General features: G+C 37.2%; 1 protein-coding gene across 2 annotated transcripts in view; it reads left to right on the forward strand.

Moving 5' to 3' along the window:
* Window positions 1-24,859, forward strand: part of LOC142651985 (ATP-binding cassette sub-family B member 5-like) — a 68,938-nt gene that overhangs the window by 35,705 nt on the left and 8,374 nt on the right. For both annotated transcript variants that reach the window (XM_075827312.1, XM_075827313.1), the window contains exons 3-25: window positions 705-762; window positions 2,722-2,872; window positions 4,307-4,349; window positions 4,430-4,621; window positions 4,707-4,878; window positions 6,558-6,682; window positions 6,768-6,942; window positions 7,375-7,488; window positions 9,716-9,826; window positions 9,948-10,073; window positions 10,175-10,378; window positions 13,356-13,526; window positions 13,648-13,809; window positions 15,000-15,152; window positions 17,156-17,299; window positions 17,623-17,727; window positions 18,903-18,980; window positions 19,070-19,153; window positions 19,933-20,136; window positions 20,496-20,596; window positions 21,862-22,002; window positions 23,010-23,166; window positions 23,286-23,483. In XM_075827312.1, coding sequence (XP_075683427.1) covers window positions 705-762; window positions 2,722-2,872; window positions 4,307-4,349; window positions 4,430-4,621; window positions 4,707-4,878; window positions 6,558-6,682; window positions 6,768-6,942; window positions 7,375-7,488; window positions 9,716-9,826; window positions 9,948-10,073; window positions 10,175-10,378; window positions 13,356-13,526; window positions 13,648-13,809; window positions 15,000-15,152; window positions 17,156-17,299; window positions 17,623-17,727; window positions 18,903-18,980; window positions 19,070-19,153; window positions 19,933-20,136; window positions 20,496-20,596; window positions 21,862-22,002; window positions 23,010-23,166; window positions 23,286-23,483 — 3,169 coding nt within the window. The remainder of the gene's footprint in view (window positions 1-704; window positions 763-2,721; window positions 2,873-4,306; window positions 4,350-4,429; window positions 4,622-4,706; window positions 4,879-6,557; window positions 6,683-6,767; window positions 6,943-7,374; window positions 7,489-9,715; window positions 9,827-9,947; window positions 10,074-10,174; window positions 10,379-13,355; window positions 13,527-13,647; window positions 13,810-14,999; window positions 15,153-17,155; window positions 17,300-17,622; window positions 17,728-18,902; window positions 18,981-19,069; window positions 19,154-19,932; window positions 20,137-20,495; window positions 20,597-21,861; window positions 22,003-23,009; window positions 23,167-23,285; window positions 23,484-24,859) is intronic.

Below are 24,859 nucleotides of genomic sequence, written 5' to 3' on the forward strand. Positions count from 1 at the left end.
CCCCTCTTCTAAACTCCTCCTCCGACTGTAAATAATGGTCTGCAAATATTTTGCGCTTTTTATTGTAATAATCCGGTGTCCCGTTGTGCGCACACACCAGAAGAGGACATCAATGCACAAGCGTGGGATTTTGTGTGCTGGGGGAAGGCGAGGAGCTGTCAATCAAAAGTAAGGAGGCGGGGTAAACGCGGAAAGACTTGAGGAATGAAGATTTGACTCTTTTCAAATGAAGATTTGACTCTTTTCAAACAAAGATCTGACTCTTTTATGCTCATTAGCATACGGTGTGGGAACACTAAAAAACTGAATACTAAAGCTACAGAGCCGACTAAGAAGACAATTATAGGTTATATAGAAAGGATTTTTCACCCACTAACACCAGGTATTGCTGGTTTAATAGGTGAAATGCTGGTGACAGGTTCCCTTTAAGTGGTGGAAGGGTAAAAAGGAACAGGTTATACTTCTTTTTTATCCACTTCATATTTTAGCTATAAAATATGCAACTGCGGTGCATAATACATACATAAAAATACATATAAATTACAGCAATATATACAAAAAGATAAAACACAGCTAATGATATTGAAAGAGATGAAATGCAATCTAAATAGCCTTTCTTTGTATATTGGGGTGGAAATAATGATATATATTTATCTGGCTATTCACACAATTCATTAACAAATCATTCAATATTTTCTTCCTAGGGAACATAAAGAAAAAACACAAAAAGAAAAACCAAAGACAGTTGGACCATTAGAAATTGTAAGTAAATAAGTGTATTTATTTATGGCATCCTGAAAAATATATTACATTTTACATTTCACATTTATAAAGTTTCCTTTTCATTAAACTATTCATAAAACTATTAATGTTGGAATAAGTTACAAGCTTAGATGTCCATGGGGTAGTCCTGATTGACGGGTATTGTTACAATCACGCTCACACAGAGATATCTGTCAATCATTGAGTGAGCCCACTGGACTCATAATTCCAGAGAAAGCAGGGATTTCTATTAGTACATTCTATGTAATACAAAATCTTCTTCCACTAAATTATACATTAATCTGCTCTGCTCCTCCTGCTCTATAACAAGCTGTCTGTAGAGAAAGCAGCAGATTCAATGTGATGGGTTCACTTTAAATAGGTTGTCCAATCATTAAATATCATATTCATTGTATAGATCATAATAAAATAATTTAGTGAAGAGTTAAGACATTTACTTACATAGTATGGTGTTACCTGGTGTTCAAAGTATATAACAATGTGTATGTCCACCTCATGAGCTAAGTGCTAATGTACATGCATACTCAGTAACTCTCCCCACAGCCAGTTCTCTGCATAGTGATTCACTGTTCACTACAGGGCAGCTAATAGAAATAGATTTTTGCCCAGCTTGTCAGGGAAGGAGCAGAGCCTCTGTAGTAGCATGGCAGTAGAACTGAAAACTTTCCTTCTGCAGGGAAGTCAGAAGGGACTATAACAAGGAAGGAAATCGATTCTGCCCAGAGCACCTCCCCCAGAAGCCCAGATTAGTAGCAGCACCAAGGAGGTCACAGCGAAGCAAAGAAAATATTTTGCTTAAAGAGGCTCTGTCACCACATTATAAGTGCCCTATCTCCTACATAATCTGATCGGCGCTGTAATGTAGATAACAACAGTGGTTTTTATTTTAAAAATGATTATTTTTTAGCAGGTTTTGAACAGTTTTATATCTATGCAAATTAGTTTATTAATGCCCAACTGGGCATTTTTTAACATTTGACCAAGTGGGCGTTGTAAAGAGAAGTGTATGATACTGACCAATCAGCGTCATACACTTCTCATTGTTCCAGCCCAGCTTCTTTCACTGCATAGCGTGATCTTGCGAGATCACGCTGTGCTGTCACTTACTCACACATTAACTTTACCGAAGTGTCTTGAGAGTGAATAGACTTTTCCTACAGCCAGGACGCGATGTCTATTTTTGCAAGATCATGCTGTGCAGTGAAAGAAGCTGGCCATGAATGGAGAGAAGTGTAATGCTGATTGGTCAGCGTCATACACTTCTCTTTACTTAACGCCCACTTGGTCAAAAGTTAAAAAACGCCCAGTTGGGCATTAATAAACTAATTTGCATAAATATAAAATTGTTCATAACTTGCTCAAAAATAATTGTTTTTCAAAATAAAAAACAATTATTAACTGGTGACAGAGCTTCTTTAAGCTAGAAACACTGTAAACTACTTTAAAACCACTATTAACAAATGATTCATAAGAAAACTTCTTGAAGCTAATCAAATTGCCTAAATTTGATTATAAATAGAGAAGCTGTAGAAAGCAGTTTCATTTTATGACATATTTTTGTGTAATACACATTGCTGATAAGCAGAGAACATTTTATCACATCCATGGTGGTAATTTTGATTATTGCAACTTTCTTGATCATCGTCAGTCGCAATGGCAGTATTCTCTAGGTAGCAGAAACAAATCACTAGACATCAACATACCATTACTCCATTTATTTAGGCAAGGAGTTTTGGCTTGTATGAGACGGTTGTGCAGCTTTCACCTCTCATTTTTGGTCTGTCAGTATTGATAATTCTGCAAAGAAGTAATCAATTAGGGAAGTTCTCCATGTTCTGAATGTACACAGAAGAGCCTTTTTAGATGACTATTGTTATTTTTCTTTTAAGGAAATTTGCAGTTGTAAACTATTGAGTGTTTATCCTCTTCTATTGTTAGTTTCGATATGCGAATCGACTGGATATTTTCTACATAATTACTGGATTTCTTGGAGCATTTGGAAATGGTTTATGCCAGCCACTAATGCTTATTGTGTTTGGTGACATGACAGATAGCATTGTATGTTATAATTCATCAATACAAAATACAAGTAAGACTTATGCTATTTATTTTTTTTAGAATTACCAAACTATTGACATGTTCTGACACATCATTTATGATTATTTGAAAAAAATATATATAAACTCTACAGGCATATCCATCTCAGACTGTGGCTCTTCTATTAACTGGGGAGCCAAAATAGGCAAAACATAGTTTTATCTCCAGTATTTCCCAGCCCATCTGTAAATTTGAGATGTAAAAACCCTTTAGTTCTCAAAGGGGTCCCTGTTCTAGCTAAATATGGCACTCTAAGGCATATTACAAGCGGTTGTCTAGAGCAAATAGCCCCATTTAACTTTTCAGTAGAAACCATAGGGTTCCCTCCAGGAGCAAACTGGCCATTCAAGTTAATTGGGCACAGCCTGACGGACCAGGGCATTGTTTAGGCCCACAACACTCCACTCAAAAACTACTCCAAATATCTTTATGGGACATATGATCTCCATTTTTATTGTATGGAGCTCCATATCCCTTGCTTCTCCTCATAAATGAGAACATTCTGGGTGCCTGCAGCCACTATTACAGAGATCTCACAGCATACAGTCTCATACAGGGACCATTGAGTTCATTAGTAGCTGTATAAATCCATATGCTGTAAACTCTCAGTAAGAGCAGCGGCAGGCAGCCAGAACTGTAATAATTTTGTGAAGGGGAGCAAACACACCCCTACTTACTTAAAAAAATTATGGCAAAAAATATATAAAAACAGTACAAATTCCTTGCCATTTCCCTATTTATGGTCTTGAATAAAGAAAAAAGTAATAAATTATAGTGTTGAATTAAAGTATAAAAAAGAAAAGACCCAAATCATAAGTGGTAAGGTGTCTATGACCCTTCTTGGTATCAAAACCTTGTTATAGCAGTAAAGAAAAGAAAGCACACAGTGATACAGTCAATATATTGATAAATCATAGCACTTGGAGGCTGGCTCAATAAGGAAATTGTCAATTTACCTTTACCTTCAATTTAGTGACAATCCCCCTATGCAGCCTGAAAGCTGTTTAAGGCCAAATGCACATGATGCGTATTTTGTGCGGATTTGCCGCTTTTAAATTGACATACGGTGTGTATTTTAAAATCTGCAGCATATCAATTAATCTTGCATTTCCCCCTGCGAATTGTATCTGACAAGATTAGAAAAAAAATCACACCAAAATCCGCAGCATAAAACTCCATCTATTTCTGCATCGAAATGTAAAAACCGCACCTAAAAACGCAATGTGTGCGCATGTAGCCTTATGGAGTTGTACGGAGCAGTGGTCCCGCTCCATTCCACTCTATGGATGGTATGAACACAGGTGAGAGCAGTTGGACCCTCAACGAGCTAATATTTATCACCTATCATCGGCTGGAAAAACCCCTTTAACCCATGCTAAATTACAAGACAATACAATACAACACAGATTATTATTTTTTTCAACAGCTGCATGTAAAAAGTTCAAACCGCTACCTGAACAGATGACCGTGTAAGTATTTTCTGACAAATATCTTTTTTAGCAATATTTTGTTATAATTGTATCTATTATAATATTACTTGCATCACCAGGTTTTCCTTGTACTACGTGGGAATAGGAGCAGCTGTTTTACTCTGTGGCTATGTCCAAGTTTCTTTTTGGGTTTTAGCTGCAGCAAGACAGACAAGGAGGATGCGGAAAATGTTTTTTCATTCAGTTTTGTCACAAGAAATGAGTTGGTTTGATGTTACCAAATCTGGAGAACTTAACACTCGTCTTACAGAGTAAGAGACCCATTGTTTTATACTAGTCTTCTTGACACATTTTTATTAGTCTATATATTATTTATTGCAATAATTGTTTTTGTAGAGATGTCAACAAGATCAATGATGGAATAGGAGATAAAGTTGGACATCTTGTGCAGAACGTCACAACCTGTGTAGGAGGACTAGTAATTGGAATAGTCAAAGGTTGGCAACTAGCCCTGGTTATATTGGCCACGAGTCCCTTGGTGGCAATTTCAACCGCCATTTGTTCCAAGGTAAAGCCTTCAATTTTGTTTTAGTTAATGTGTTAAATATATGACAGAGGTTTGCACTGGTGAGTAGACTCAGTGCATTTAGGATCTTCATGTAAAATGTCCAATTATAATTTTTAAATTTTTAGATGTTACATTTAAAACAGCAGAATATTTCTTAATCTATCTATAAAATTTTCGTAACAGGCCATTATATTTTTGCTAGATATTAGTAGTCGTGTTTGAGCAGCTCAGCTATAGGTCTCACCTATAAATAAGATGCAGTATCCACAGAGACTAATGAAAATGGAAAATAATATACCAAAAAAAGGCTCTCCGGGCCACTTATTTGAAACGGATAATCTCCAATTTATTAAAATACCAAACAATCATAATTACCTTACATAAAGGATATACAGCTGCCACTCATGTAACTCCTAAATGTGATATCAATAACAGAAATAATAACAATTAGAAAGAAAACAATATTATAATAAAAATATTTAAAAAAAAATAACGATGTAAAATAAATATAAAATACGATGTTGAACTGTAATCTAAGATCGCTCCGATAATAATAGCTTTGTTAACTACCACGGGGCCCTTGTTGTTAGGTGAAAACACCATTAGGCTTCGTTCACATCTGCGTCAGGGTTCCGTTCTGATGTTCTGTCGGAGCTGTCAGTCAAAACGGAGCCCTGACTGAAACAAATGGATACAATAGGTTTCCGTTTGCATCACCATTGATTTCAATGGTGATGGATCCGGTGCAAATGGTTTCTGTTTGTCTCAGTTGTGTAAGGGTTCCGTCATTTTGATGGAATCAATACCGTAGTCGACTGTGTTATTCATTCCGTTTGTTTTAGTCAGGGTTCCGTTCTGACGGGAAGCTTCGACGGATCGTCAGAACGGAACCCTGACGTAGATGTGAATGAAGCCTAACAAATGCCCTTCTTAATCTCATATATACATATATATATATATATATATATATATATATATATATATATATATATATATACACTCCGAATATACTCGTGTATAGGAAAGTATCTTGACCCTTAATTTTGTTAGACATTACTGAAAAGTTTCACTAAATAAGGTATTCATCATGGGCTACAAAGTACTATGCTGGCCTTTATAATATGTAGCAATGCTGTGAAGCTAATGAATTGTCATAATACTAAATTAAGATTTTGAAAGGATTTAGGTGCCAAATAAAAGAAACCTTAACGATTGTGTGGGATTGGAAAAAAAACCATACTTTTTTTTTCCTAAAAAGAGCGCTACTGTTGTCTATGGACTGTGCCTAAAATTGTAGCCCAGCCACATTCACTTGACAGGGAATGAGCTACAATAACATACACATCCCATAGACAAGAGCAGAGCTGTTTTTCTGGGGGACATTTTTCTAATCCTAGACAAACTCTGAATACGCAGGCCTATAATATGATCCACACCTAAAAATGATCTGTCTTGAATTGTACTTGAATAAACTATTGCAAACTTAATCATGGTTTTTCTTATTCTAGGGGGCGCTGTCTGCCTATGCAGAAGCTGTAGTATTGTTATGTAAACTATTAGGAAAGCAAAATTATTTTATTATGTTTCTGCTTTTGAGAAATGCTTCAAGAACATTATGTAATATGGAGTATGATTGAGATCATGCTTGTCCCAATTAATATTTATGACATTTTTATTAGATGGTGGTATCACTGACTAGTAAGGAGCTGTCAGCTTATGCAAAAGCTGGAGCTGTAGCCGAAGAGGTTCTTTCATCAATACGGACTGTGGTTGCATTTGGAGGACAGAAGAAAGAAATACAAAGGTACAGAAGTCACATATGTGCACATATTATAACGTTTCTGATAAAAGTAATGCGTTATTTAAGTAATGTGTTCTTGTATTTTCAGATACACAAATAATTTGGGAGAGGCCAAAAAAATTGGAATAAAAAAGGCCATTACTTCTCAGTTGGCTGTTGGTTTTATGTACTTTATTATTTATGCCTCTTATGCACTTGGATTTTGGTATGGATCAGTCTTAATATTGGGAGAAAACGGATATACTATCGGAAATGTACTTGTGGTGAGTTTACAAAATGTATTAAGAAAAAAATAATTGGAAAGTTACAGCACTGCAGTATAATGTACGCCTCCCGGAGACCTATTCCAAAGTCCCAAAATGCAAGTCTCAAGATTGCTGACATACCTTCTAATATCTTAAAATTAGTTTTATTTATTTTTTAATTGTTATTTTTTTCAGATTACAAAGGTCATAAGGGGAGATTTATGAAAACAGGTGCAAAGAAAAAGGGGAGTAGTTTCCCACAGCAAACAATCAGATTTCACCTTTCATTTTTCACAGGTTATGGGCAACGACTCCACTTTTCTTTTGCACCAGTCTTCATAAATCCCTGGGTCAACAACATAATAATTTCATAAAAAATTATTTCTTAACAGCATTATGTAATTAAATGAGTTACGTAGTGTATTTTTATTTTGATGTTTTTCCATTCAGGTTTTATTCAGTGTTGTCCTTAGCAGTTATTGTGTTGGTCAGGCCGCTTCTCACCTTGACGCTTTCTCAGTGGCAAGAGGAGCTGCTTATAACATATTCCATACCATTGACCAGGTAAAGCATTGGGGATTCTTTTTGGAAACAAAACTTCTCTGTCACTTTCTAGATTTGTCTTCTCTAGGTTTTATTACTAAAATACTAAACTTTCTCTTTAATACCATTCACAATATGGCTTTAAGCGTAACATAAGAAATACTGTCCGAATCATCTGATATTAATTGTAAATGACCACCCTCAATGAGTTTTAAGAAAAAAGCTTCAGATATTGAATATAAATCTCTCTGCCTTGATATTCCAATGCTTCCATCTACGTTTATTTATACCGTTCAAAAGTTTAGGGTCACTTAGAAATGTCATTATTTTTGAAAGAAAAGCTCAGTTTTTTTCAATGAAGATAACATTAAATTAATCAGAAGTACACTCTATACATTATTAATGTGCTAAATGACTATTCTAGCTGCAAACGTCTGTTTTTTAATGCAATATCTACATTGGTGTATAAAGGCCCATTTCCAGCAACCATCACTCCAGTGTTCTAATGGTACATTGTGTTTGCTAACTGTGTTAGAAGGCTAATGAATGATTAGAAAACACTTGAAAACCCTTGTGCAATTATGTTAGCAGCGCTGTAAACAGTTTTGCTGTTTAGAGGAGCTATAAAACTGACCTTCCTTTGCGCTAGTTGAGAATCTGCAGCATTACATTTGTGGGTTCGATTAAACTCTCAAAATGGCAAAAAGAGAGCTTTCATGTGAAACTCGACAGTCTATTCTTGTTCTTAGAAATAAAGGCTATTCCATGCGAGAAATTGCCAAGAAACTGAAGATTTCCTACAACGGTGTGTACTACTCCCTTCAGAGGACAGCACACACAGGCTCTAACCAGAGTAGAAAGAGAAGTGGGAGGCCCCGCTGCACAACTGAGCAACAAGACAAGTACATTATAGTCTCTAGTTTGAGAAATAGACGCCTCACAGGTCCTCAACTGGCAGCTTCATTAAATAGTACCCGCAAAACGCCAGTGTCAACGTCTACAGTGAAGAGGCGACTCCGGGATGCTGGCCTTCAGGGCAGAGTGGCAAAGAAAAAGCAATATCTGAGGCTGGCTAATAAAAGGAAAAGATTAATATGGGCAAACAGACATTGGACAGAGGAAGATTGGAAAAAAGTGTTATGGACAGACGAATCGAAGTTTGAGGTGTTTGGATCACACAGAAGAACATTTGTGAGACACAGAACAACTGAAAAGATGCTAGAAGAGTGCCTGACACCATCTGTCAAGCATGGTGGAGGTAATGTGATGCTCTGGGGTTGCTTAGGTGCTGGTAAAGTGGAAGATTTGTACAAGGTAAAAGGGATTTTTAATAAGGAAGGCTATCACTCGATTTTGCAACGCCATGCCATACCCTGTGGACAGCTCTTGATTGGAGCCAATTTCATCCTACAACAGGACAATGACCCAAAGCACACCTACAAATTATGCAAGAACTATTTAGGGAAGAAGCAGGCAGCTGGTATTCTATCTGTAATAGAGTGGCCAGCGCAGTCACCAGATCTCAACCCCATAGAGCTGTTGCAGGAGCAGCTTGATCGTATGGTACGCAAGAAGTGCCCATCAAGCCAATACAACTTGTGGGAGGGCCTTCTGGAAGCATGGGGTGAAATTTCTCCCGATTACCTCAGCAAATTAACAGCTAGAATGCCAAAGGTCTGCAATGCTGTAATTGCTGCAAATGGAGCATTCTTTGACGACAGCAAAGTTTGAAGGAGAAAATTATTATTTCAAATAAAAATCATTATTTCTAACCTTGTCAATGTCTTGACTATATTTTCTAGTCATTTTGCAACTCATTTGATAAATATAAGTGTGAGTTTTCATGAAAAACACAAAATTGTCTGGGTGACCCCAAACTTTTGAATGGTAGTGTATATGTATATATATATATATATATATATATATATATATATATATATACATATATATATATATATATATATATGTCAAATGTATAGGCAAATGGTTGCATATAGCATTTAACGTATATGTTAAATGTTAAGACATCGTTTTGCTTTTCTTCAACCAAAAAGGAGTTAAAAACATATACATTTAATATATGCAAGCGTAAATCATTACATTTGCAAAACCTTAACAGTAGTTGTGGAGAAAATTCATGACCATTCACCCTTCACCAAATGATTTTGTGTGGGCAATTGCATTTTATTTTTGATGGTTTACATATTCTGCCAATTTCTAATATATAATCTCTTTGCTACAACCATAGGCATCTACGATTAACAGTTTTTCAACAGAGGGATACAAGCCTGATAATATAAAAGGAAATATTGAATTTAAAAATGTGCATTTCTGTTATCCTTCAAGACCACAGGTTCAGGTAAATCCATGTTATGCTTTTACTATATGTTCTCTTATTACATTTTGTTATGTCTTTGTGTGTTATGTGTGATCTTGTATTTGTGGACATACACAATAGACAGTTTTCTGTTTACCTGAAGGTTTTAAAAGGACTTAATCTAAAAGTTAAACCTGGACAAACCGTGGCACTGGTTGGGCAGAGTGGATGCGGTAAAAGCACAACGGTGCAGCTCCTACAGAGAATGTATGATCCACAAGAAGGAATGGTAAATATATTTAGTTTTTCTTTCTACATTGAAACTTTAGACATTTTGTTTGCTTTTTGTTTAGGTTTTAGTTATTTTCTGGGTATTTCTTTTTTTTCCAGATAATGGTTGACGGTCATGATATAAGATCTCTGAATATAAGAAACTACAGAGAAATAATCGGTGTGGTCAGCCAAGAGCCCGTCCTGTTTGCAACAACCATTAAGAACAACATAAAATATGGGAGATTAGATGTGACAGATGAAGAAATAGAGACAGCCGCTAAAGAAGCCAATGCCTATGACTTTATTATGGCACTGCCTGATGTAAGTATGAGCAGTTTGTGTGGCACTGCTTAGAGATTTCTGTTACAGGTTTTCAGTAACACAAATCTATGAGCAGTGTCAAAGGGATCTGAGGACTGAAGAGAGATCTTTTACTTAGGAAATTAATGATGGTCAAATGACTTCTTCTCACATGTACCTATTACATTTTGGAAGATAATTTTTTAAGTTTTCATTTAATGAGTATTTCTCTTATATAATTTCCCCCACTGTTATACTTAAGGTTCCAGTCATTACATCTAAATATTACACATATTGCAATGCTATTATCCCTGGGACTCTGACTTTATAAAATACTAGTATCGAAACGAGTGCTGTTGATCTTAGAAATAGTAGTCACGAAATTGTAGAAATCATATTTTGTCAAGAGCATAATCAAAGAGGTTGTCTGCTTTAGATAATCAAATTCAGAGTTTTTAAAAGGGTTCCCCCTGTATGGGATCTCCATTACTTAGTAGGAGCAGAGATCGACTAGTGACAGTGTCACTGTCCCTGGAGGTCCCAATATGTCCGTGCATTACAGGGACCTCCTATTTATTTTAATGGGCACTACGTAATTCTTAATTTCCACGGTAGTAGCTGTAGTAATCCCCCGCAAATTGCAGTTTATTGCTGGAGTCCCGAAGCTTTCTAACTAAGAAAGATTGTAAAATGCAGAGAAGCCCGTACCTTCAATTGCAACTTTACTGCTTGCGGACTGACCAAAGCTAGGACGGTCCGCATATAAGGCTGGGTTCACACGTGGCGGAATTTCACTTAAATTCCGCTGCGGACACTCCCCAGCGTTAATCCGCAGCGGAGCCGTTTCTGCATTGACTTCCACTTCTATTTAGAAGTGTTCGTTTAGACGATGCGTAACATTCCGCTGCGGAGCATAGGCTGCGGAGCGGAATTTGGTGTCCGCAGCATGCTCTGTCTGTTGCGGAGCAGTGGCGGACTCATGGCGGAATTTCTCCATTGACTTCAATGGAGATTCTAAGTTCCGCAATGAAGTCCGCAGCTGTCATGCACATGTTATGTGTGCTGCGGATGCGTCTTGCTTTTTTGCCATGACATTTCTTCATTCTGGCTGGACCTATGTATTTCTAGGTCTACAGCCAGACTGAGGAAGTCAATGGGGCTCCCGTAATGACGGGAGCGTTGCTAGGAGACGTCTGTAAATAGTCACTGTCCAGGGTGCTGAAAGAGTTAAGCGATCGGCAGTAACTGTTTCTGCACCCTGGACAGTGACTACCGATCACAATATACAGCAACCTGTAAAAAAATATAAGTTCATACTTACCGAGAACTCCCTGCTTCTGTCTCCAGTCCGGCCTCCCAGGATGACGTTTCAGTCTAAGTGACGGCTGCAGCCAATCACAGGCCAAGCACAGGCTGCAGCGGTCACATGGACTGGCGCGTCATCCAGGGAGGTCGGGCTGGATGCCGAAAGAGGGACGCGTCACCAAGACAACGGCCGGTAAGTATGAAATTCGTTTACTTTCACTAGGGAAAGTGCTGTCCCTTCTCTCTATCCTGCACTGATAGGGAGAAGGGAAGCACTTTTCCCGCAGTCCGCAGCAGCTAGTCCGCATCAATTTACTGCACATTTTGTGCAGATCCGCAGCAGAATCTGCAACGCAGATTCTGTGCGGCATTGATGCGGACAGTTGCGGAGGAAATCCGCCACGTGTGGTCATGCCCTTACTCTGCAGAAGCGTTTCTAAAGGTCTTCAGTGGTGCAGAAATGGACAGCTGGATTCCTGATAAAGACGGCAGAGATAGTTTATTATGGTTTCTGCCTTCCTGATAGCTGTACACACAGCGCTCAATGAGCACCGCGCATACAGTTCAGTAAACAGCAGTTCCAGTCCCAGCAGTTACATGATTGGCAGATGCCGGGTAGTTGCAGGAGCTGCTAGGTCTTAGCAGACCCACATTAGCTCTACAGGCTACATTTCCCCTGTAACTGTGGCTAACATGTCAGCCCCCTTTACAGGGGAAATCAGCAATAAAAATTATAATGCATTATTAAAATGCCCCCAATACTAATATAAAAATGGCCTAAAAATAAAGACCCATGTATCATGGAAAAAAAGATGCAAAAATTATTTAAATAATGGAATGAGAAAAAACGTTATAGCTTTCAAACTATGTACATGTACCATGTACATTATAGCATGTATTAACAAAATCAGATCTATGCCTGGTCATTAACAGGGGAAAATGGCCTGGTCTTAATCTGCTTAAAAATATTACATGGCAGGAATTATCAGGAGCGTAAATATCATGATATTGAATTTCAGAGACAGAGGAGCATGGCGTGCCCAATGTCTGTCCTGCTGTCTAAACATACACTTTATCAAGTCTTTTATCGGCTCTCTCTGATTCTAAAGATCCTGTATATATCATGGGACCTTGCTATCCGTCTCCTATTGCAATGAGTAGGGGCTTTGTAACTGAAATCCCCAACCAAATACAAGACTCTAAGAGAAAGAGCAACATCTCTGTCTTGTGTTTGCATATTTTCTGAACTAAATTTTTAGCGAGAAGTATTTACATTGTCCAAGCTACTCTAAATCTCTACAATGCAGCAGGCACCAATATTTTAAGGGGCATTCCGGTCACAGCAAATTATCTTGAGCTGCCTCTGCAGTTTCTGTAAGCGCCATAGACTAGAAATGAAGTGTCAGAATGCATGCTCCACCTGCGCACCATTCAATGCCTCCTGGCAGAGTACTTGCGGCTGGGGGGGAAAGGGGGACATGGAATTGGTGATTGGTGGGGAAACTAGGGGTCGGACCCCATCGATCTGACAATTATCATGTATCGAGTGGATAGGTGAAAATTTGTTGTGACCGGAATACCCCTTTAAGGATATTACAATATGTAAGCTCCTGGTAAGTCCAATTTAAAATACTTCACTAAAATGCTAAGCAGATTATCTTATATTTTCAATGATTTTCTTTTGCCTCTTTAGAAATTTGAAACACTTGTTGGGGAAAGAGGAGCTCAGTTGAGTGGAGGCCAGAAGCAAAGAATAGCAATAGCCAGGGCTTTGGTACGAAACCCCAAAATACTTCTTCTGGATGAGGCCACCTCTGCTCTGGACACTGGCAGTGAATCTATTGTACAAGCTGCTCTAGATAAGGTAAATCAGTTCATGTGAAGAAAATATCCGAATGTCACGGGATCCTCTGAAAATTCTTGTACATTTACTACAGCAGTTCAATGTTTATTATCTGATAAGAATATTCAAACATTTTTTTCAGGCGATTGAAGGACGCACTACAATTGTTATTGCTCACCGTCTAAGCACTGTGTGGACCGCAGATTTGATTGTTGTGGTGGAGAATGGAACTGTGGCCGAGCAAGGAACACATTCTGAATTAATGGAGAAAAGGGGGATGTATTATTCACTTGCGACAGCACAGGTATGTTTACTATATTACTATAAAAATATCAATGCATACAGTTGTCTGTCTAGCTTTATTTTTTACTCATAATCTAATCTTACTAAATACTGCAGTGTTGGTAAATCTGACACATTTTTTGTGGCCTCAAGGGCAGCCCTTGAATCCTTCAAAGAGACACACATAAAGCACTACTTACCTAATACATTCAAACTACAGGGCTAGATAAAGATATAACCTTACATTTTAATATTCATCACATGACCAGTTCATGCCATGTAGTCTTTGGTCAAGTTGCACACTAACCAATCTATATGCAATAAAATGAATATCTTCCTTTGCATTTCATTCAAGGTCCTTTTACATGGGCCAACATTTGGGTGAATGAGCGGTTGGACAAACGCTTGTTTCTGAATATTGCTCTGTTTAAATGGGGCATCAATCAGCTGATAACCAAGCAAACGTTCATTCGTCAGCTGATCGCATCATTTATGAGGGGAAAAAAATGGTCGCTTGTCGGCAGCACATCTCCTTGTGTAAATGTATGAGGGTGAACACCCGTATTAAGTGGTAATCACACTTTCAAAAAACTTCTGACATGTCGTAGTGACATGTCAGAAGTTTTGATCGGTGGAGGACTGAGCTCTAAGACCCTCACTGATCAATAAAATTAAGCAGCAGAAGGGCTCAGGAGAGTGTTGAGCAGCTTAATTTCTGATTTTTTTTCGGAAAGCCGAGCATTTGGTGTATGGGCTCGTAGACTTTCAATTGAGCCCATACACCATGCCCATTATAAGCGAAGCGGCTCAGCGCTCACCCGAGCGGTTTAGCGATCGGTGGGGGTCTTAGTTTTCGAACCCTCACTGATCAAAAATTCTGACATGTAACTATGACATGTCAGAAGTTTATTTAAATTGTCGTCGTCCTTACCGGTCAAGAAATCTTGCCAAGTAAAACCAACTAGGTTTTGCCAAGGAATAATTGTTATTTCAAAGGAAAGAACAAAAGAATATCAAATAGCATAATGCTTCCAATCTGTCCAGGAAAAACCCTACATTCTCATATAGTAAATGCAGATCATTCGGGTTGTGTTTAACTATAAATATATGAATTTGGATTAGCTTCCCCAGTTTATTACAGGTCGAGTCATGCTGTTAAAAAAACCTTACAACAAAATAATCTCACCCCTGGCAACTTGTTTTATCTTTCAGACTATACAAGTAGCAGAAAATACAGAAGAAAATGGACAAACAACGCAGGAGAAACCACCCCTAGTGCAGAGATTATATTCTAACATTTCTAGTGGAAAATTTTCTGTATCGGACAAAGGAGAACAAGAAGACAAAGAGGAGGAGACGGAAGAGGTAAAGACATAACATGGGTTGTAGTTGAGGAATGTACTGATAATGCATCAGATTTACATTTGTTACGTTGGAAAGCAATGTAAAAAATTTGCCCTAAACTCAATGTTAAAAATGATTTCTAGGGACATTGTAATAGGGCATAGCTATAGGAGTTGCAGATGTACAGTAACAGTCCCATCTGGACTTTAGTGCCTGAGGGGGCTCAAAGGTCCCTTTGCTATATATGTATTGTGAACTTAAGGCGGGGGGGCTGTTACAGATTTGGCATTGGAGCCCAAGATAATCAAGTTACGCTCTGTGATTGTTGAGAAAGTCTTCACACATCATAGATAACATTGCTTCAGCCTTCAGTTCCAATACAATTCCTATCTTGCAAAGTTTATTCAATTCAGTTAGATTATTTTTTATGTTTGAATTTTTTTCCTCAATAAAATAAAAACTTTAAAATAGAAAAAACAAGATTTGCATTTGAGAGGCATAAAGAGACTCCAATCTATGTAAAATAAAAATGAAGACCTATATGTCTCCATGGTTACAGACTACCAACAAGCCCTGTGTAGTCTGATCTTGCTGTCATGTGTGTTACTCCACTTACTTTGTCCCCTCTTCTTGCTGACCTACTGACCATAATAAGTAGGGGAAGTTGGAAAGGAATAACACATGACTGCAGGATCAGAATGTACAAGGTTTGCAGCTACGGAGATACATGGGTCTCAGGTCTGCATAGGACTTGTAAAGCTGTATACGTTATGTAAATAGTAAAATAATTTTTTTACACATAACCTGCAAGGATGCTTAATTTTTTTATTTTAGATAAATGATATTAATTAACCCCTTAACGACCGTTCATCGGTGCAGGTGCTTTGTCTACAGCGACGTCTTTTGGCGTCGCTGTAGAGGCTGAAGAGAGCTCCTGTAAACAATCATCCAACTTACAGCTCCTGGACTTAGAGCAGTCTGCTGAATACAGCTGGGATCGAAAAACATTCCGACCCAGCTGTTTAACTCTTTGATCGCCGCGGTCTGTGACTGCGGCATGATCAAAGAGAACTCCCCTCTTTGATCGCGTCACTGGAAAACCGGTGATGCAATCGAAGACCGGAGAATCCCTCTGCAGTCAGCCCTGGGGACCTAGAAAGGACCCCAGGGCTGTCTGTTCAGTTTGACTGCTTTTGGGGCCTACTATGCACTGCCCTAACAGCAGCCTGTGTCGTAGTGATACAGTGCAATGTATTAGCATACCGAAGTATTTCAAATACATTATAAGTAAAATATAAAGTTGTAAATAAAGTTAACCCTTAGTGGGACAAAATAAAAAATGTACGAAAAAAATAAATAAATAAAAATAGTTCCCCCAAAAAAGTCATTATTTTGCATAAAATATATTTTATTGCCCCTACATTACATAAAAATAAAAAAACCTACACATATTAGGTATCTACACAACCATAATAACCTGAAGAATTAATTTAACAGGTTATTTAGCATGAAACATGAATGGGATAAAAAAAAAAAAAAAAAAAATAACGAAAATCGCTTTTTCCTATATTCACACCGTAAAAATAAATGATATAACTTACACAGTGAATTTTTTTCTATCCTCCAAACCGCGCAAAATAACAATATACAATTTCTCTGCATAAAACAAAGCCTCATATAGCCATGTCAATGAAAAAAAATGAAAAAGTTCTGGCTGCTGAAAGGCAGAGAAGCACAAACAGAAAATTTTAGCTGGTCATTAAGGCCTTTTCAGGCCCGGTCTTAAAGGGGTTAAATATTGGTGCACATAGAGCAGATCTAGACGAACACTCATATACTAACAATACATTTGTTCTTGGTAATAAGTTATGTATTGATTTATTTTCTTTAATTAGATATTATACCATAGCTCTGAGATAATAATGGTGATGCTCTTGTATGAACGGTAAATGCATTAAAGGCAATTGTTTGGCGAACATTAGCTATTAGTATGAACACTAATTGTTTTTTCTTCTTCTCCCCAGAAACAACTTCCGAATATTTCATTTTTCCGCATATTAAGTCTTAATAAATCAGAGTGGCCGTATATTATGTTTGGAACTATTGCTGCAATTATCAATGGAGGGGTTCACCCAGCTTTCAGTATACTATTTGCTAAAGTTATAGCTGTAAGTATTTTATAGGCATGGATGACGACGTTAATAATTTTTAGTCATGAATGTAAGGTTATATTCACACGTGGCATTTTTGGCATGTTTTTCCATAAATAGTGGTAAAAACTACGATATTCCCACACTGTAGTAACACAGTCTCATGCTATATTTCTGAAATCTTATTTCAAAACATGTAAAATACTTATTAATAACTTAAAAACCAGGATTAAAAACATGAACAAAAATTACAAAATAAGTAGAATGGTCAGTTCTAACTATAGTTTCAGAAACTTCTTTGAATCTATTATGACCATTTATAATTATTTTCCTTTCCATAGATTTTTGGGACTGATGATCCAGAGACGATACAACGTGAAATAAATCTTTACTCCATTATAGTTACTATTATTGGTGTAGTTTCCTTCTTCACATATTTTGCACAGGTAAATTAACTTTTATTGTCTATGAATGTATTATATGCACATTTTAATCTCAACGTCTATGCACAGGACTGTATTACCAATATGTTATGTAGCCTGCTGTTGGCATATACTGTACATACATTTGCCTCCGATTTCATAATGAGGCCTACAGAGGTACCATTAAAAACTGTGGCATGTTCCAGTGCATGCCTTATCGTGCAGGTATTTTCCCTAGAAGTATTGCTTCTAGGGGAGTAAAGAATGATGTACAGAGGGACCCTATACGGGGATATTTAATAACTGTAGGGATTCAGTCTGCCACAATAAAGGATCGATGATCAAAAAAATTGCGTATATATGGACCCTTAATGTTTTGAGTAACCTAAGAAAAAAAAGGACTATATCAGAATATATTTATTTATGTCCCTTTTAGACACATAATCCATAAAAAAAAAAAAATCACAAATTTAAAAGGGTTGTTCCTCTAACCCCCTATGATCAGCTTTTAATGGGGGAAATCACATCTGGCAATACATTTCTGCAGCGCTCGACCATGAAGTGATTGGTCAACCATGTAATGCATTGATGAGCCAGGGTGTGCCAGAGATAGAGCTACTCCGACAGAACAGATCTTCATTCTGGCACATAGGAACTTCCCATTCTGACATCCTAATAGGGCATATAGATTGAACTTTTTTCCTTGAAAAAATCAATGGGAAATATTACTTGACAGTCACATAATATTTACCTATTATCTCTACTTATATGCAATTGTCTAGTGACTATCATATTAAATTTAGAATTCTGTCAACTGAAACTCTTGTGCCGGCTGGTGTTGTCACCACTTCAGTCATGTAGCTGGTGCAATCATTCTTATAGGACTCATGTGTCTGCAGCTGGCATGCATCAACATAAATTTGAAGTTGTCATGTACCCCGGGCTTAAAGTGTAACGAAAGTTTTAAAAAACTTTTGACATGTCATAGTGACATGTCAGAAGTTTTGATTTGTGGTGGTCCGAGCACTGAGACCCCACTGATCGCTAAAACTAAGTGGCAGAAGCGCTCAGATGAGCCTCAATGCTTAATAGGCATTGTTTTGGTATAGTTACAAATTAAAGGCATTGTCTATGTTTTTATGTTGTGTATTTCCAGTATATGGTAGTGATAACCGATCATGCACTGTTCTTTTTGTTAGGGCTTTATGTTTGGAAGATCAGGGGAGGTCCTCACCATGCGGCTCAGACAAATGGCATTTAAATCTATGCTGCGTCAGGTTAGTTTGGGAACTAATAATACGTAACGTTGGGAGCCTCATGTTTATCTGTGGTTATTATGTTTATTTTGTCTTTTATGTCTCTAAAGGAAATGTCATGGTTTGATGACAAGAAAAACAGCACTGGAGCTTTAACAACCAAACTCGCCACAGATTCTTCTCAGATACAGACTGTAAGTACAAGTTACGATTTAATAAATATAATATTTTTTATTACAAATTATTGACTTTCAATAAAGCTTTAAAAAAATCTAAATTAAATTTTTGAATTAGCATGAAATAAAACCACAACCCAATAATCAAATTTACATAAGACTTCAAGTGCATTGACCACAAAACCTATAGGGGATGTGTCTTTGTTAGATGCATAAGTTTAAACTCCTGGGTCCCAACGCAACAAGGCCCTCACCTACCACGTGCCATTTATAATACTGATATCTTCTTATGTGAAAGAAGGTCCTCTACGTCGTCTCCGACACCTGAACCAGGTGCAACCACTATCTTTGTACCCCCTGAAGCTATATCCCAGCCCTTTGTCATATGATGTTCCTCCACTATTTGGATTAACATGAGGATCTTGCTATGAACATCCCAGATCAACTTACCGCAGGAAACGTATATGTGACACTTCCAGAGTTCTTATTTGTACATGGAAGGCCTTTATGATCTGTTTACATCACCTGCATGGTAAAGATAATGTATATAGCCAATAACACATACATATTATTTATACATTGTATAGGAATCGTGTAGTGAAGACATTTTCCTAACAGTCAATTTCTGTAGTCAATACAATTCAGTAAATGCTTCTCATGGGATGGAACACTTTGGATAGTGGTTCCACACAGTGTTATCACATGCAGAATAGTACTATTATTTTATAACATATTAAGGCTTAGATAGGATTTAAGTTTAATTGAAGATTTTAATTTGTCAATTTATTGTTATTCAGGCAACTGGCTCCAGACTTGGGCTGATCGCTGAAAACATATCCACAATGGGAGTGGGTGTAATAATCTCTTTTATTTTTGGATGGGAAATGACGTTGCTGATTCTAGTCCTGACTCCTGTTCTAGTGATCACTGGATTTCTTGAGACCAGAGCACTAGTTGGCTTCGCTAATCGAGATAAAAAACAGCTTCAATTTGCTGGCAAGGTAATGATTCCTGACTGTTTTAATGAATGCTTCATGTAAGTACAATATAGAAATACTTATACTGAAGGGATCTTGGGGTGTCCCGGTAGTTGGACACAACCAGAAAGTGATTACATATTTAGCGATGGGAAAACCCCTTTATTATGATATTGTTCTTACCTAATTTTTCACATTATCAATTTTAGTTTATATTGAGGTGTGTAGAAACCTGGAGCACTAAATTATGGATATGCATGAATGTTTTATTATGTGTACTTATCAATTTAGCAAATGTAAGGCAAGTCCCTATTTGAATAACCCTATAAAATTGTTTAGATTGTAATATATATATATTTATCTGTTCTTACTGAATTGTATAGATCGCAACTGAAGCAGTGGATAATATCCGAACCGTGGCATCACTGACTAGGGAGGGGACATTTGAAGAAATGTATAGTGAAAGCTTACAGAAACCATACAGGTCAGAAGTCATTTACATTTACGTATTTACATTATTACATTTCAATCTGTCTGGTCCTGAAGTTCAAAATTGCAAGCACCCTCAAAGGGTTTAGACAAACTCTTTTTGTTAGATTGGTGCCCTGACAATAAGCTGATCACAATGGGGCCCTGCTTCTGGAAATCACCATACTGCTGAAGAAATTGAATATTACACAGCATCCATTGAAATGAATGGGTCTTCCATATGATTCATGCACGTACTGGGCCTCCATTGTTTGAGCGCTGACCTATGTAGTAGCTCTCTGATTTGGATGATAAAGGAGAGGTTAAATTCACTATTAACTCAATAATCTTTAAATAGTTCAAGGTCTAATGATGGGCATATGCATTCAAGCATTTTTTCATTAGGATGGGACAACATTTTTTATTTATGGATCCTTCCCAAATGGCAGATTTAATAGGAAAGAAGTATCAGGCATGTTGAATTTTATCATTCCCTATTCTTTTTCCAGCTAAAGATAATCCTCTGCCAGACACCGCTACCCATTGGAATAAACATGCACTCTTGGTTTATCGTGGAGTCTGAAGCAACAGCTTCCAATCGAGGTTTTGGATAACACCTCTTGTGTATGGCAAAATAAACTCCGACACAAACAGTGGTGTGACTAGAACGGGTGATGCCACACCTTTGAATGCCTCTCCAAATGGAGCTCCCAGCATGAACCACTAAATCAGACCTCAAATCATACATTTAAAAAAAAGACATTTACTCACTGCCCCTGGCTTGTCTTCATGGTCCGTCTGCCCCTTGCTAGTTCTCAGGGCCCATCTGCCTCGGATCCCCACAGGCTCCCACGTCAGGGTCTGGTCTGTGCCTCTGCATCCTGAATCCTCCCCTGTCCCCTCCATTCCGGCATCGCAGAGTACCAGAATGTAGATGACAGTGGAGGAGGAATCAGAATGCACAGACTGCCTCACGCCATGCAGGAGTGGGAGAATAAAAATAGATGGCCTGTGGGCCCCACTGGCTTAAGGGCCTGGTCACAACTGTGACTGCTTTGACCCCGTTAGCTATGCCCATGCTCCCGAACCAAGTTACACATATACTTTATTTTACATATCAATGTCATCACGTCTTAGTAGATATCAATCAGCAGTCATAAGTGTAGTGAAGATTAGGTCATGCACAAATATCTTTTTGTATTTAATATCATTTAATTTGTGACTTGCCCTACATTCCACTTTCAGTTATTTTAACATTTCCTTTAAACTGATATATTTTAGGAACTCTCAGCGAAAGGCTCAGATATATGGCATCTGTTTTGCATTTAGCCAGTCGTTCATACATTTCACCTACGCTGCAAGCTATCGATTTGGGGCTTTTATGATTGAAAGTGGCAGGATGAACCCAGAGGAAGTATTTCTGTAAGTATTATTATTATTTCTATGAGTCTTATATTGGAAGACATTAGGACAAGTGGCCAATGGATCTCAGTCTTGTCTTGCACTGTTATAAGGTGTAGATTTTACAAGATGTTTAGTGCCTGTTAGCAGATCAACTGTGAGGATTGAAAACTCAAAAAAAGAAAATATATTATATAAAATCTTTAACAATAAAAGATAAAAAGTAGATTTATTTGGATTGCTAGTGTAATATAACAGGGTGTATGTGAATATTGATACAATTAATTTGAATATGATGTCTGTAAATAATACTTGTACTATTGAGGGCCATTATAGATGGCAATGAAGGACTTTGACTGGGACTTGGAGATCATTGTGGCTGACACTATGAGACAGCAAAGGATACTCTGAGTCTAGCACCCTATATACAGTATCTGGCACTGTATGGGGGGGGGTACTGTGACTGACAATGCATACAGGGGGACTGGCTGTCACTTTGTTGGAACATAGTGTTTGACACATACTGTGGATGGAACTATATCAGTGGCAATAAAAGTGGTTGATACTACACTATATAGGGCACACTATGGTTTGCCGTGTGTAGGAGCTCACTGGGATTGGCAGTGTATTGGAGCACACTGTGGCTGGCACTTTGGGGGAACATTTCTTCAAAAAGAAGTGACATAGCAGCTGAAGTGTGTAATATAAGAAATATTGTGCCTATTAACTTGTGCTTTTATATAGTCTTTGTAACGTCTAATATTCTTACACCTTACAGTAGAGGGCACATTAACCCATATGTAAATGTATATAGATATATAAGATCACAATCAAAATTAAAGTTAATATAAGTTGATATCATTATTATTATTATTATTATTATTATTATTATTATTATTACATAATGTGAACACCTAAATATCTATTCTAATATAATAGTAACAATATACAGGTAAAACTACATAAAATTATGTTTTTATCCTTCTGGAATTAATGTATACCATTAAAATAATTGATATATTTTACAGTGTGTTTTCCACCCTGACATATGGAGCAATTACTGTAGGACAAACATTATCCTTTGCTCCTGATTATGCAAAAGCCAAATCTGCAGCTTCCCATTTGTTCAGCTTATTCAACACTGAACCGTCTATTGACAGCTACAGCATGGAAGGACAGAAACCAGTAAGTCAATGTCACAGAACTTTGCACAGCCTGTCTGTGTGGATGGGATCTTTCCAGTTTATTAACTTTTATAATATTAATTTTTAATTCTAATATTTATTTACATTTTCTACAAATAGGAAAAATATGAAGGAATTTTGGAATTATCAAAAGTTTCCTTCAATTATCCAACTCGTCCGGATGTGCCTGTGCTGCAAGCACTATCTGTTGCAATATCCAGAGGACAAACAGTGGCATTCGTGGGCAGCAGTGGATGCGGGAAAAGCACTTCTATTCAGCTTCTCCAGAGGTTCTATGATCCACACCAAGGAGCAGTAGTAAGATCTCAAACTTTCATTAGAATTGTTGAATAACCTTTGTAAATAAGGGTAAATCCAGCCAAAAATTACCTGCTGATATGTGATATAGATGAGCGAATTTTCCGAAATTCGTTACAGGTCCAATTTGGTCAAACCGGCCGTCAGATTGATTTGCTCTGAATAATTTTATTGTGAACCGAAAGTGCCCTGAAAGTCGTGTTTGGAACTCTGAGGTCTAAAAGGACTGTATACAAACCCTTTCAAGCTCTTTAACGCACAGACAGCAGTGACAACAACATACTAGTATGACTATAGGTAAACTAATAGTAGTCGGTGGTAACAAATAGCCTGCGTAAAAACAGTGTTCGTTTTTTTATACTTTTTAAAATAAAAAAATAGTCCAAAAATTATCCCTTCTTTGGGGCAGATGCCAGCCAGTGTTTATACTCACACGGTGGTATAGGAAGAAACAATTTACAAGCATCTCTTTTGGATGGCAGATGTCTGCCAGTGTTTATACACACAGTGGTATCAGAAGAAGCAATGGCTTGTTTAAAAGCGGTCCAAAAATTATCCCTTTCTTGCAAATAGCAACAGGTTTGGTGGGATTTAAAAAACTAAAATGTAAAAAAATAAATAAATATATATATATATATATATATATATAAATATATATGTATATATATATATATATATATATATATATATATATATATATATATATATATATATATATATATATATATATATATATATATATATATATATGTATATATAAAATCAACCACTTCCACCACCACGACTACATGTGCCAGTGACAGTGTGACTGATCTTCCTAAAATGTGAAGAAACAATGGCTTTTTACTCAATTTATTTTAAAATTGTCACTTGGGGACAGACTGATGTATACTGGCGCTGTATCACCACTTGCCAGAATAATTCGCCAATGTTTGCTGCCACTATTATTAGCAATTAGATGTATGCAAAACAATGAGTGACACCACGTCCGTGACGTCTGTATCATCAGGCAGCAGCACACTATTAGCACCAGAATTAAAATTTAAATTATAATCTATTTATTTAAAATAAAGATTGGTACTGGAACACAGAGTGAAGTATAACGGCACTGTTTAAATGCTTCACACAGAACAATATGGCACTATTAGATATATGCAAAACAATGAGTGACGTCATGTCCGTGACATCTGTTTCAAAAGGCAGCAGCATGCTTTGTGACTGATGTGATGAAGATTGGTGATTCACAAATTAATGTGAGAATTTCTATAGCTGCAGCAGCACTCACTCACAGCAATGGCTGCCCCTGCCTACCTAACACACTGACACTGACTGATTCCTATCTCTCTAAAAAAAATCTATGTCTCTATCAAATTATT

This window comes from Rhinoderma darwinii, chromosome 5 (assembly GCF_050947455.1).
Source record: "Rhinoderma darwinii isolate aRhiDar2 chromosome 5, aRhiDar2.hap1, whole genome shotgun sequence".
Lineage (NCBI taxonomy): Eukaryota > Metazoa > Chordata > Amphibia > Anura > Rhinodermatidae > Rhinoderma > Rhinoderma darwinii.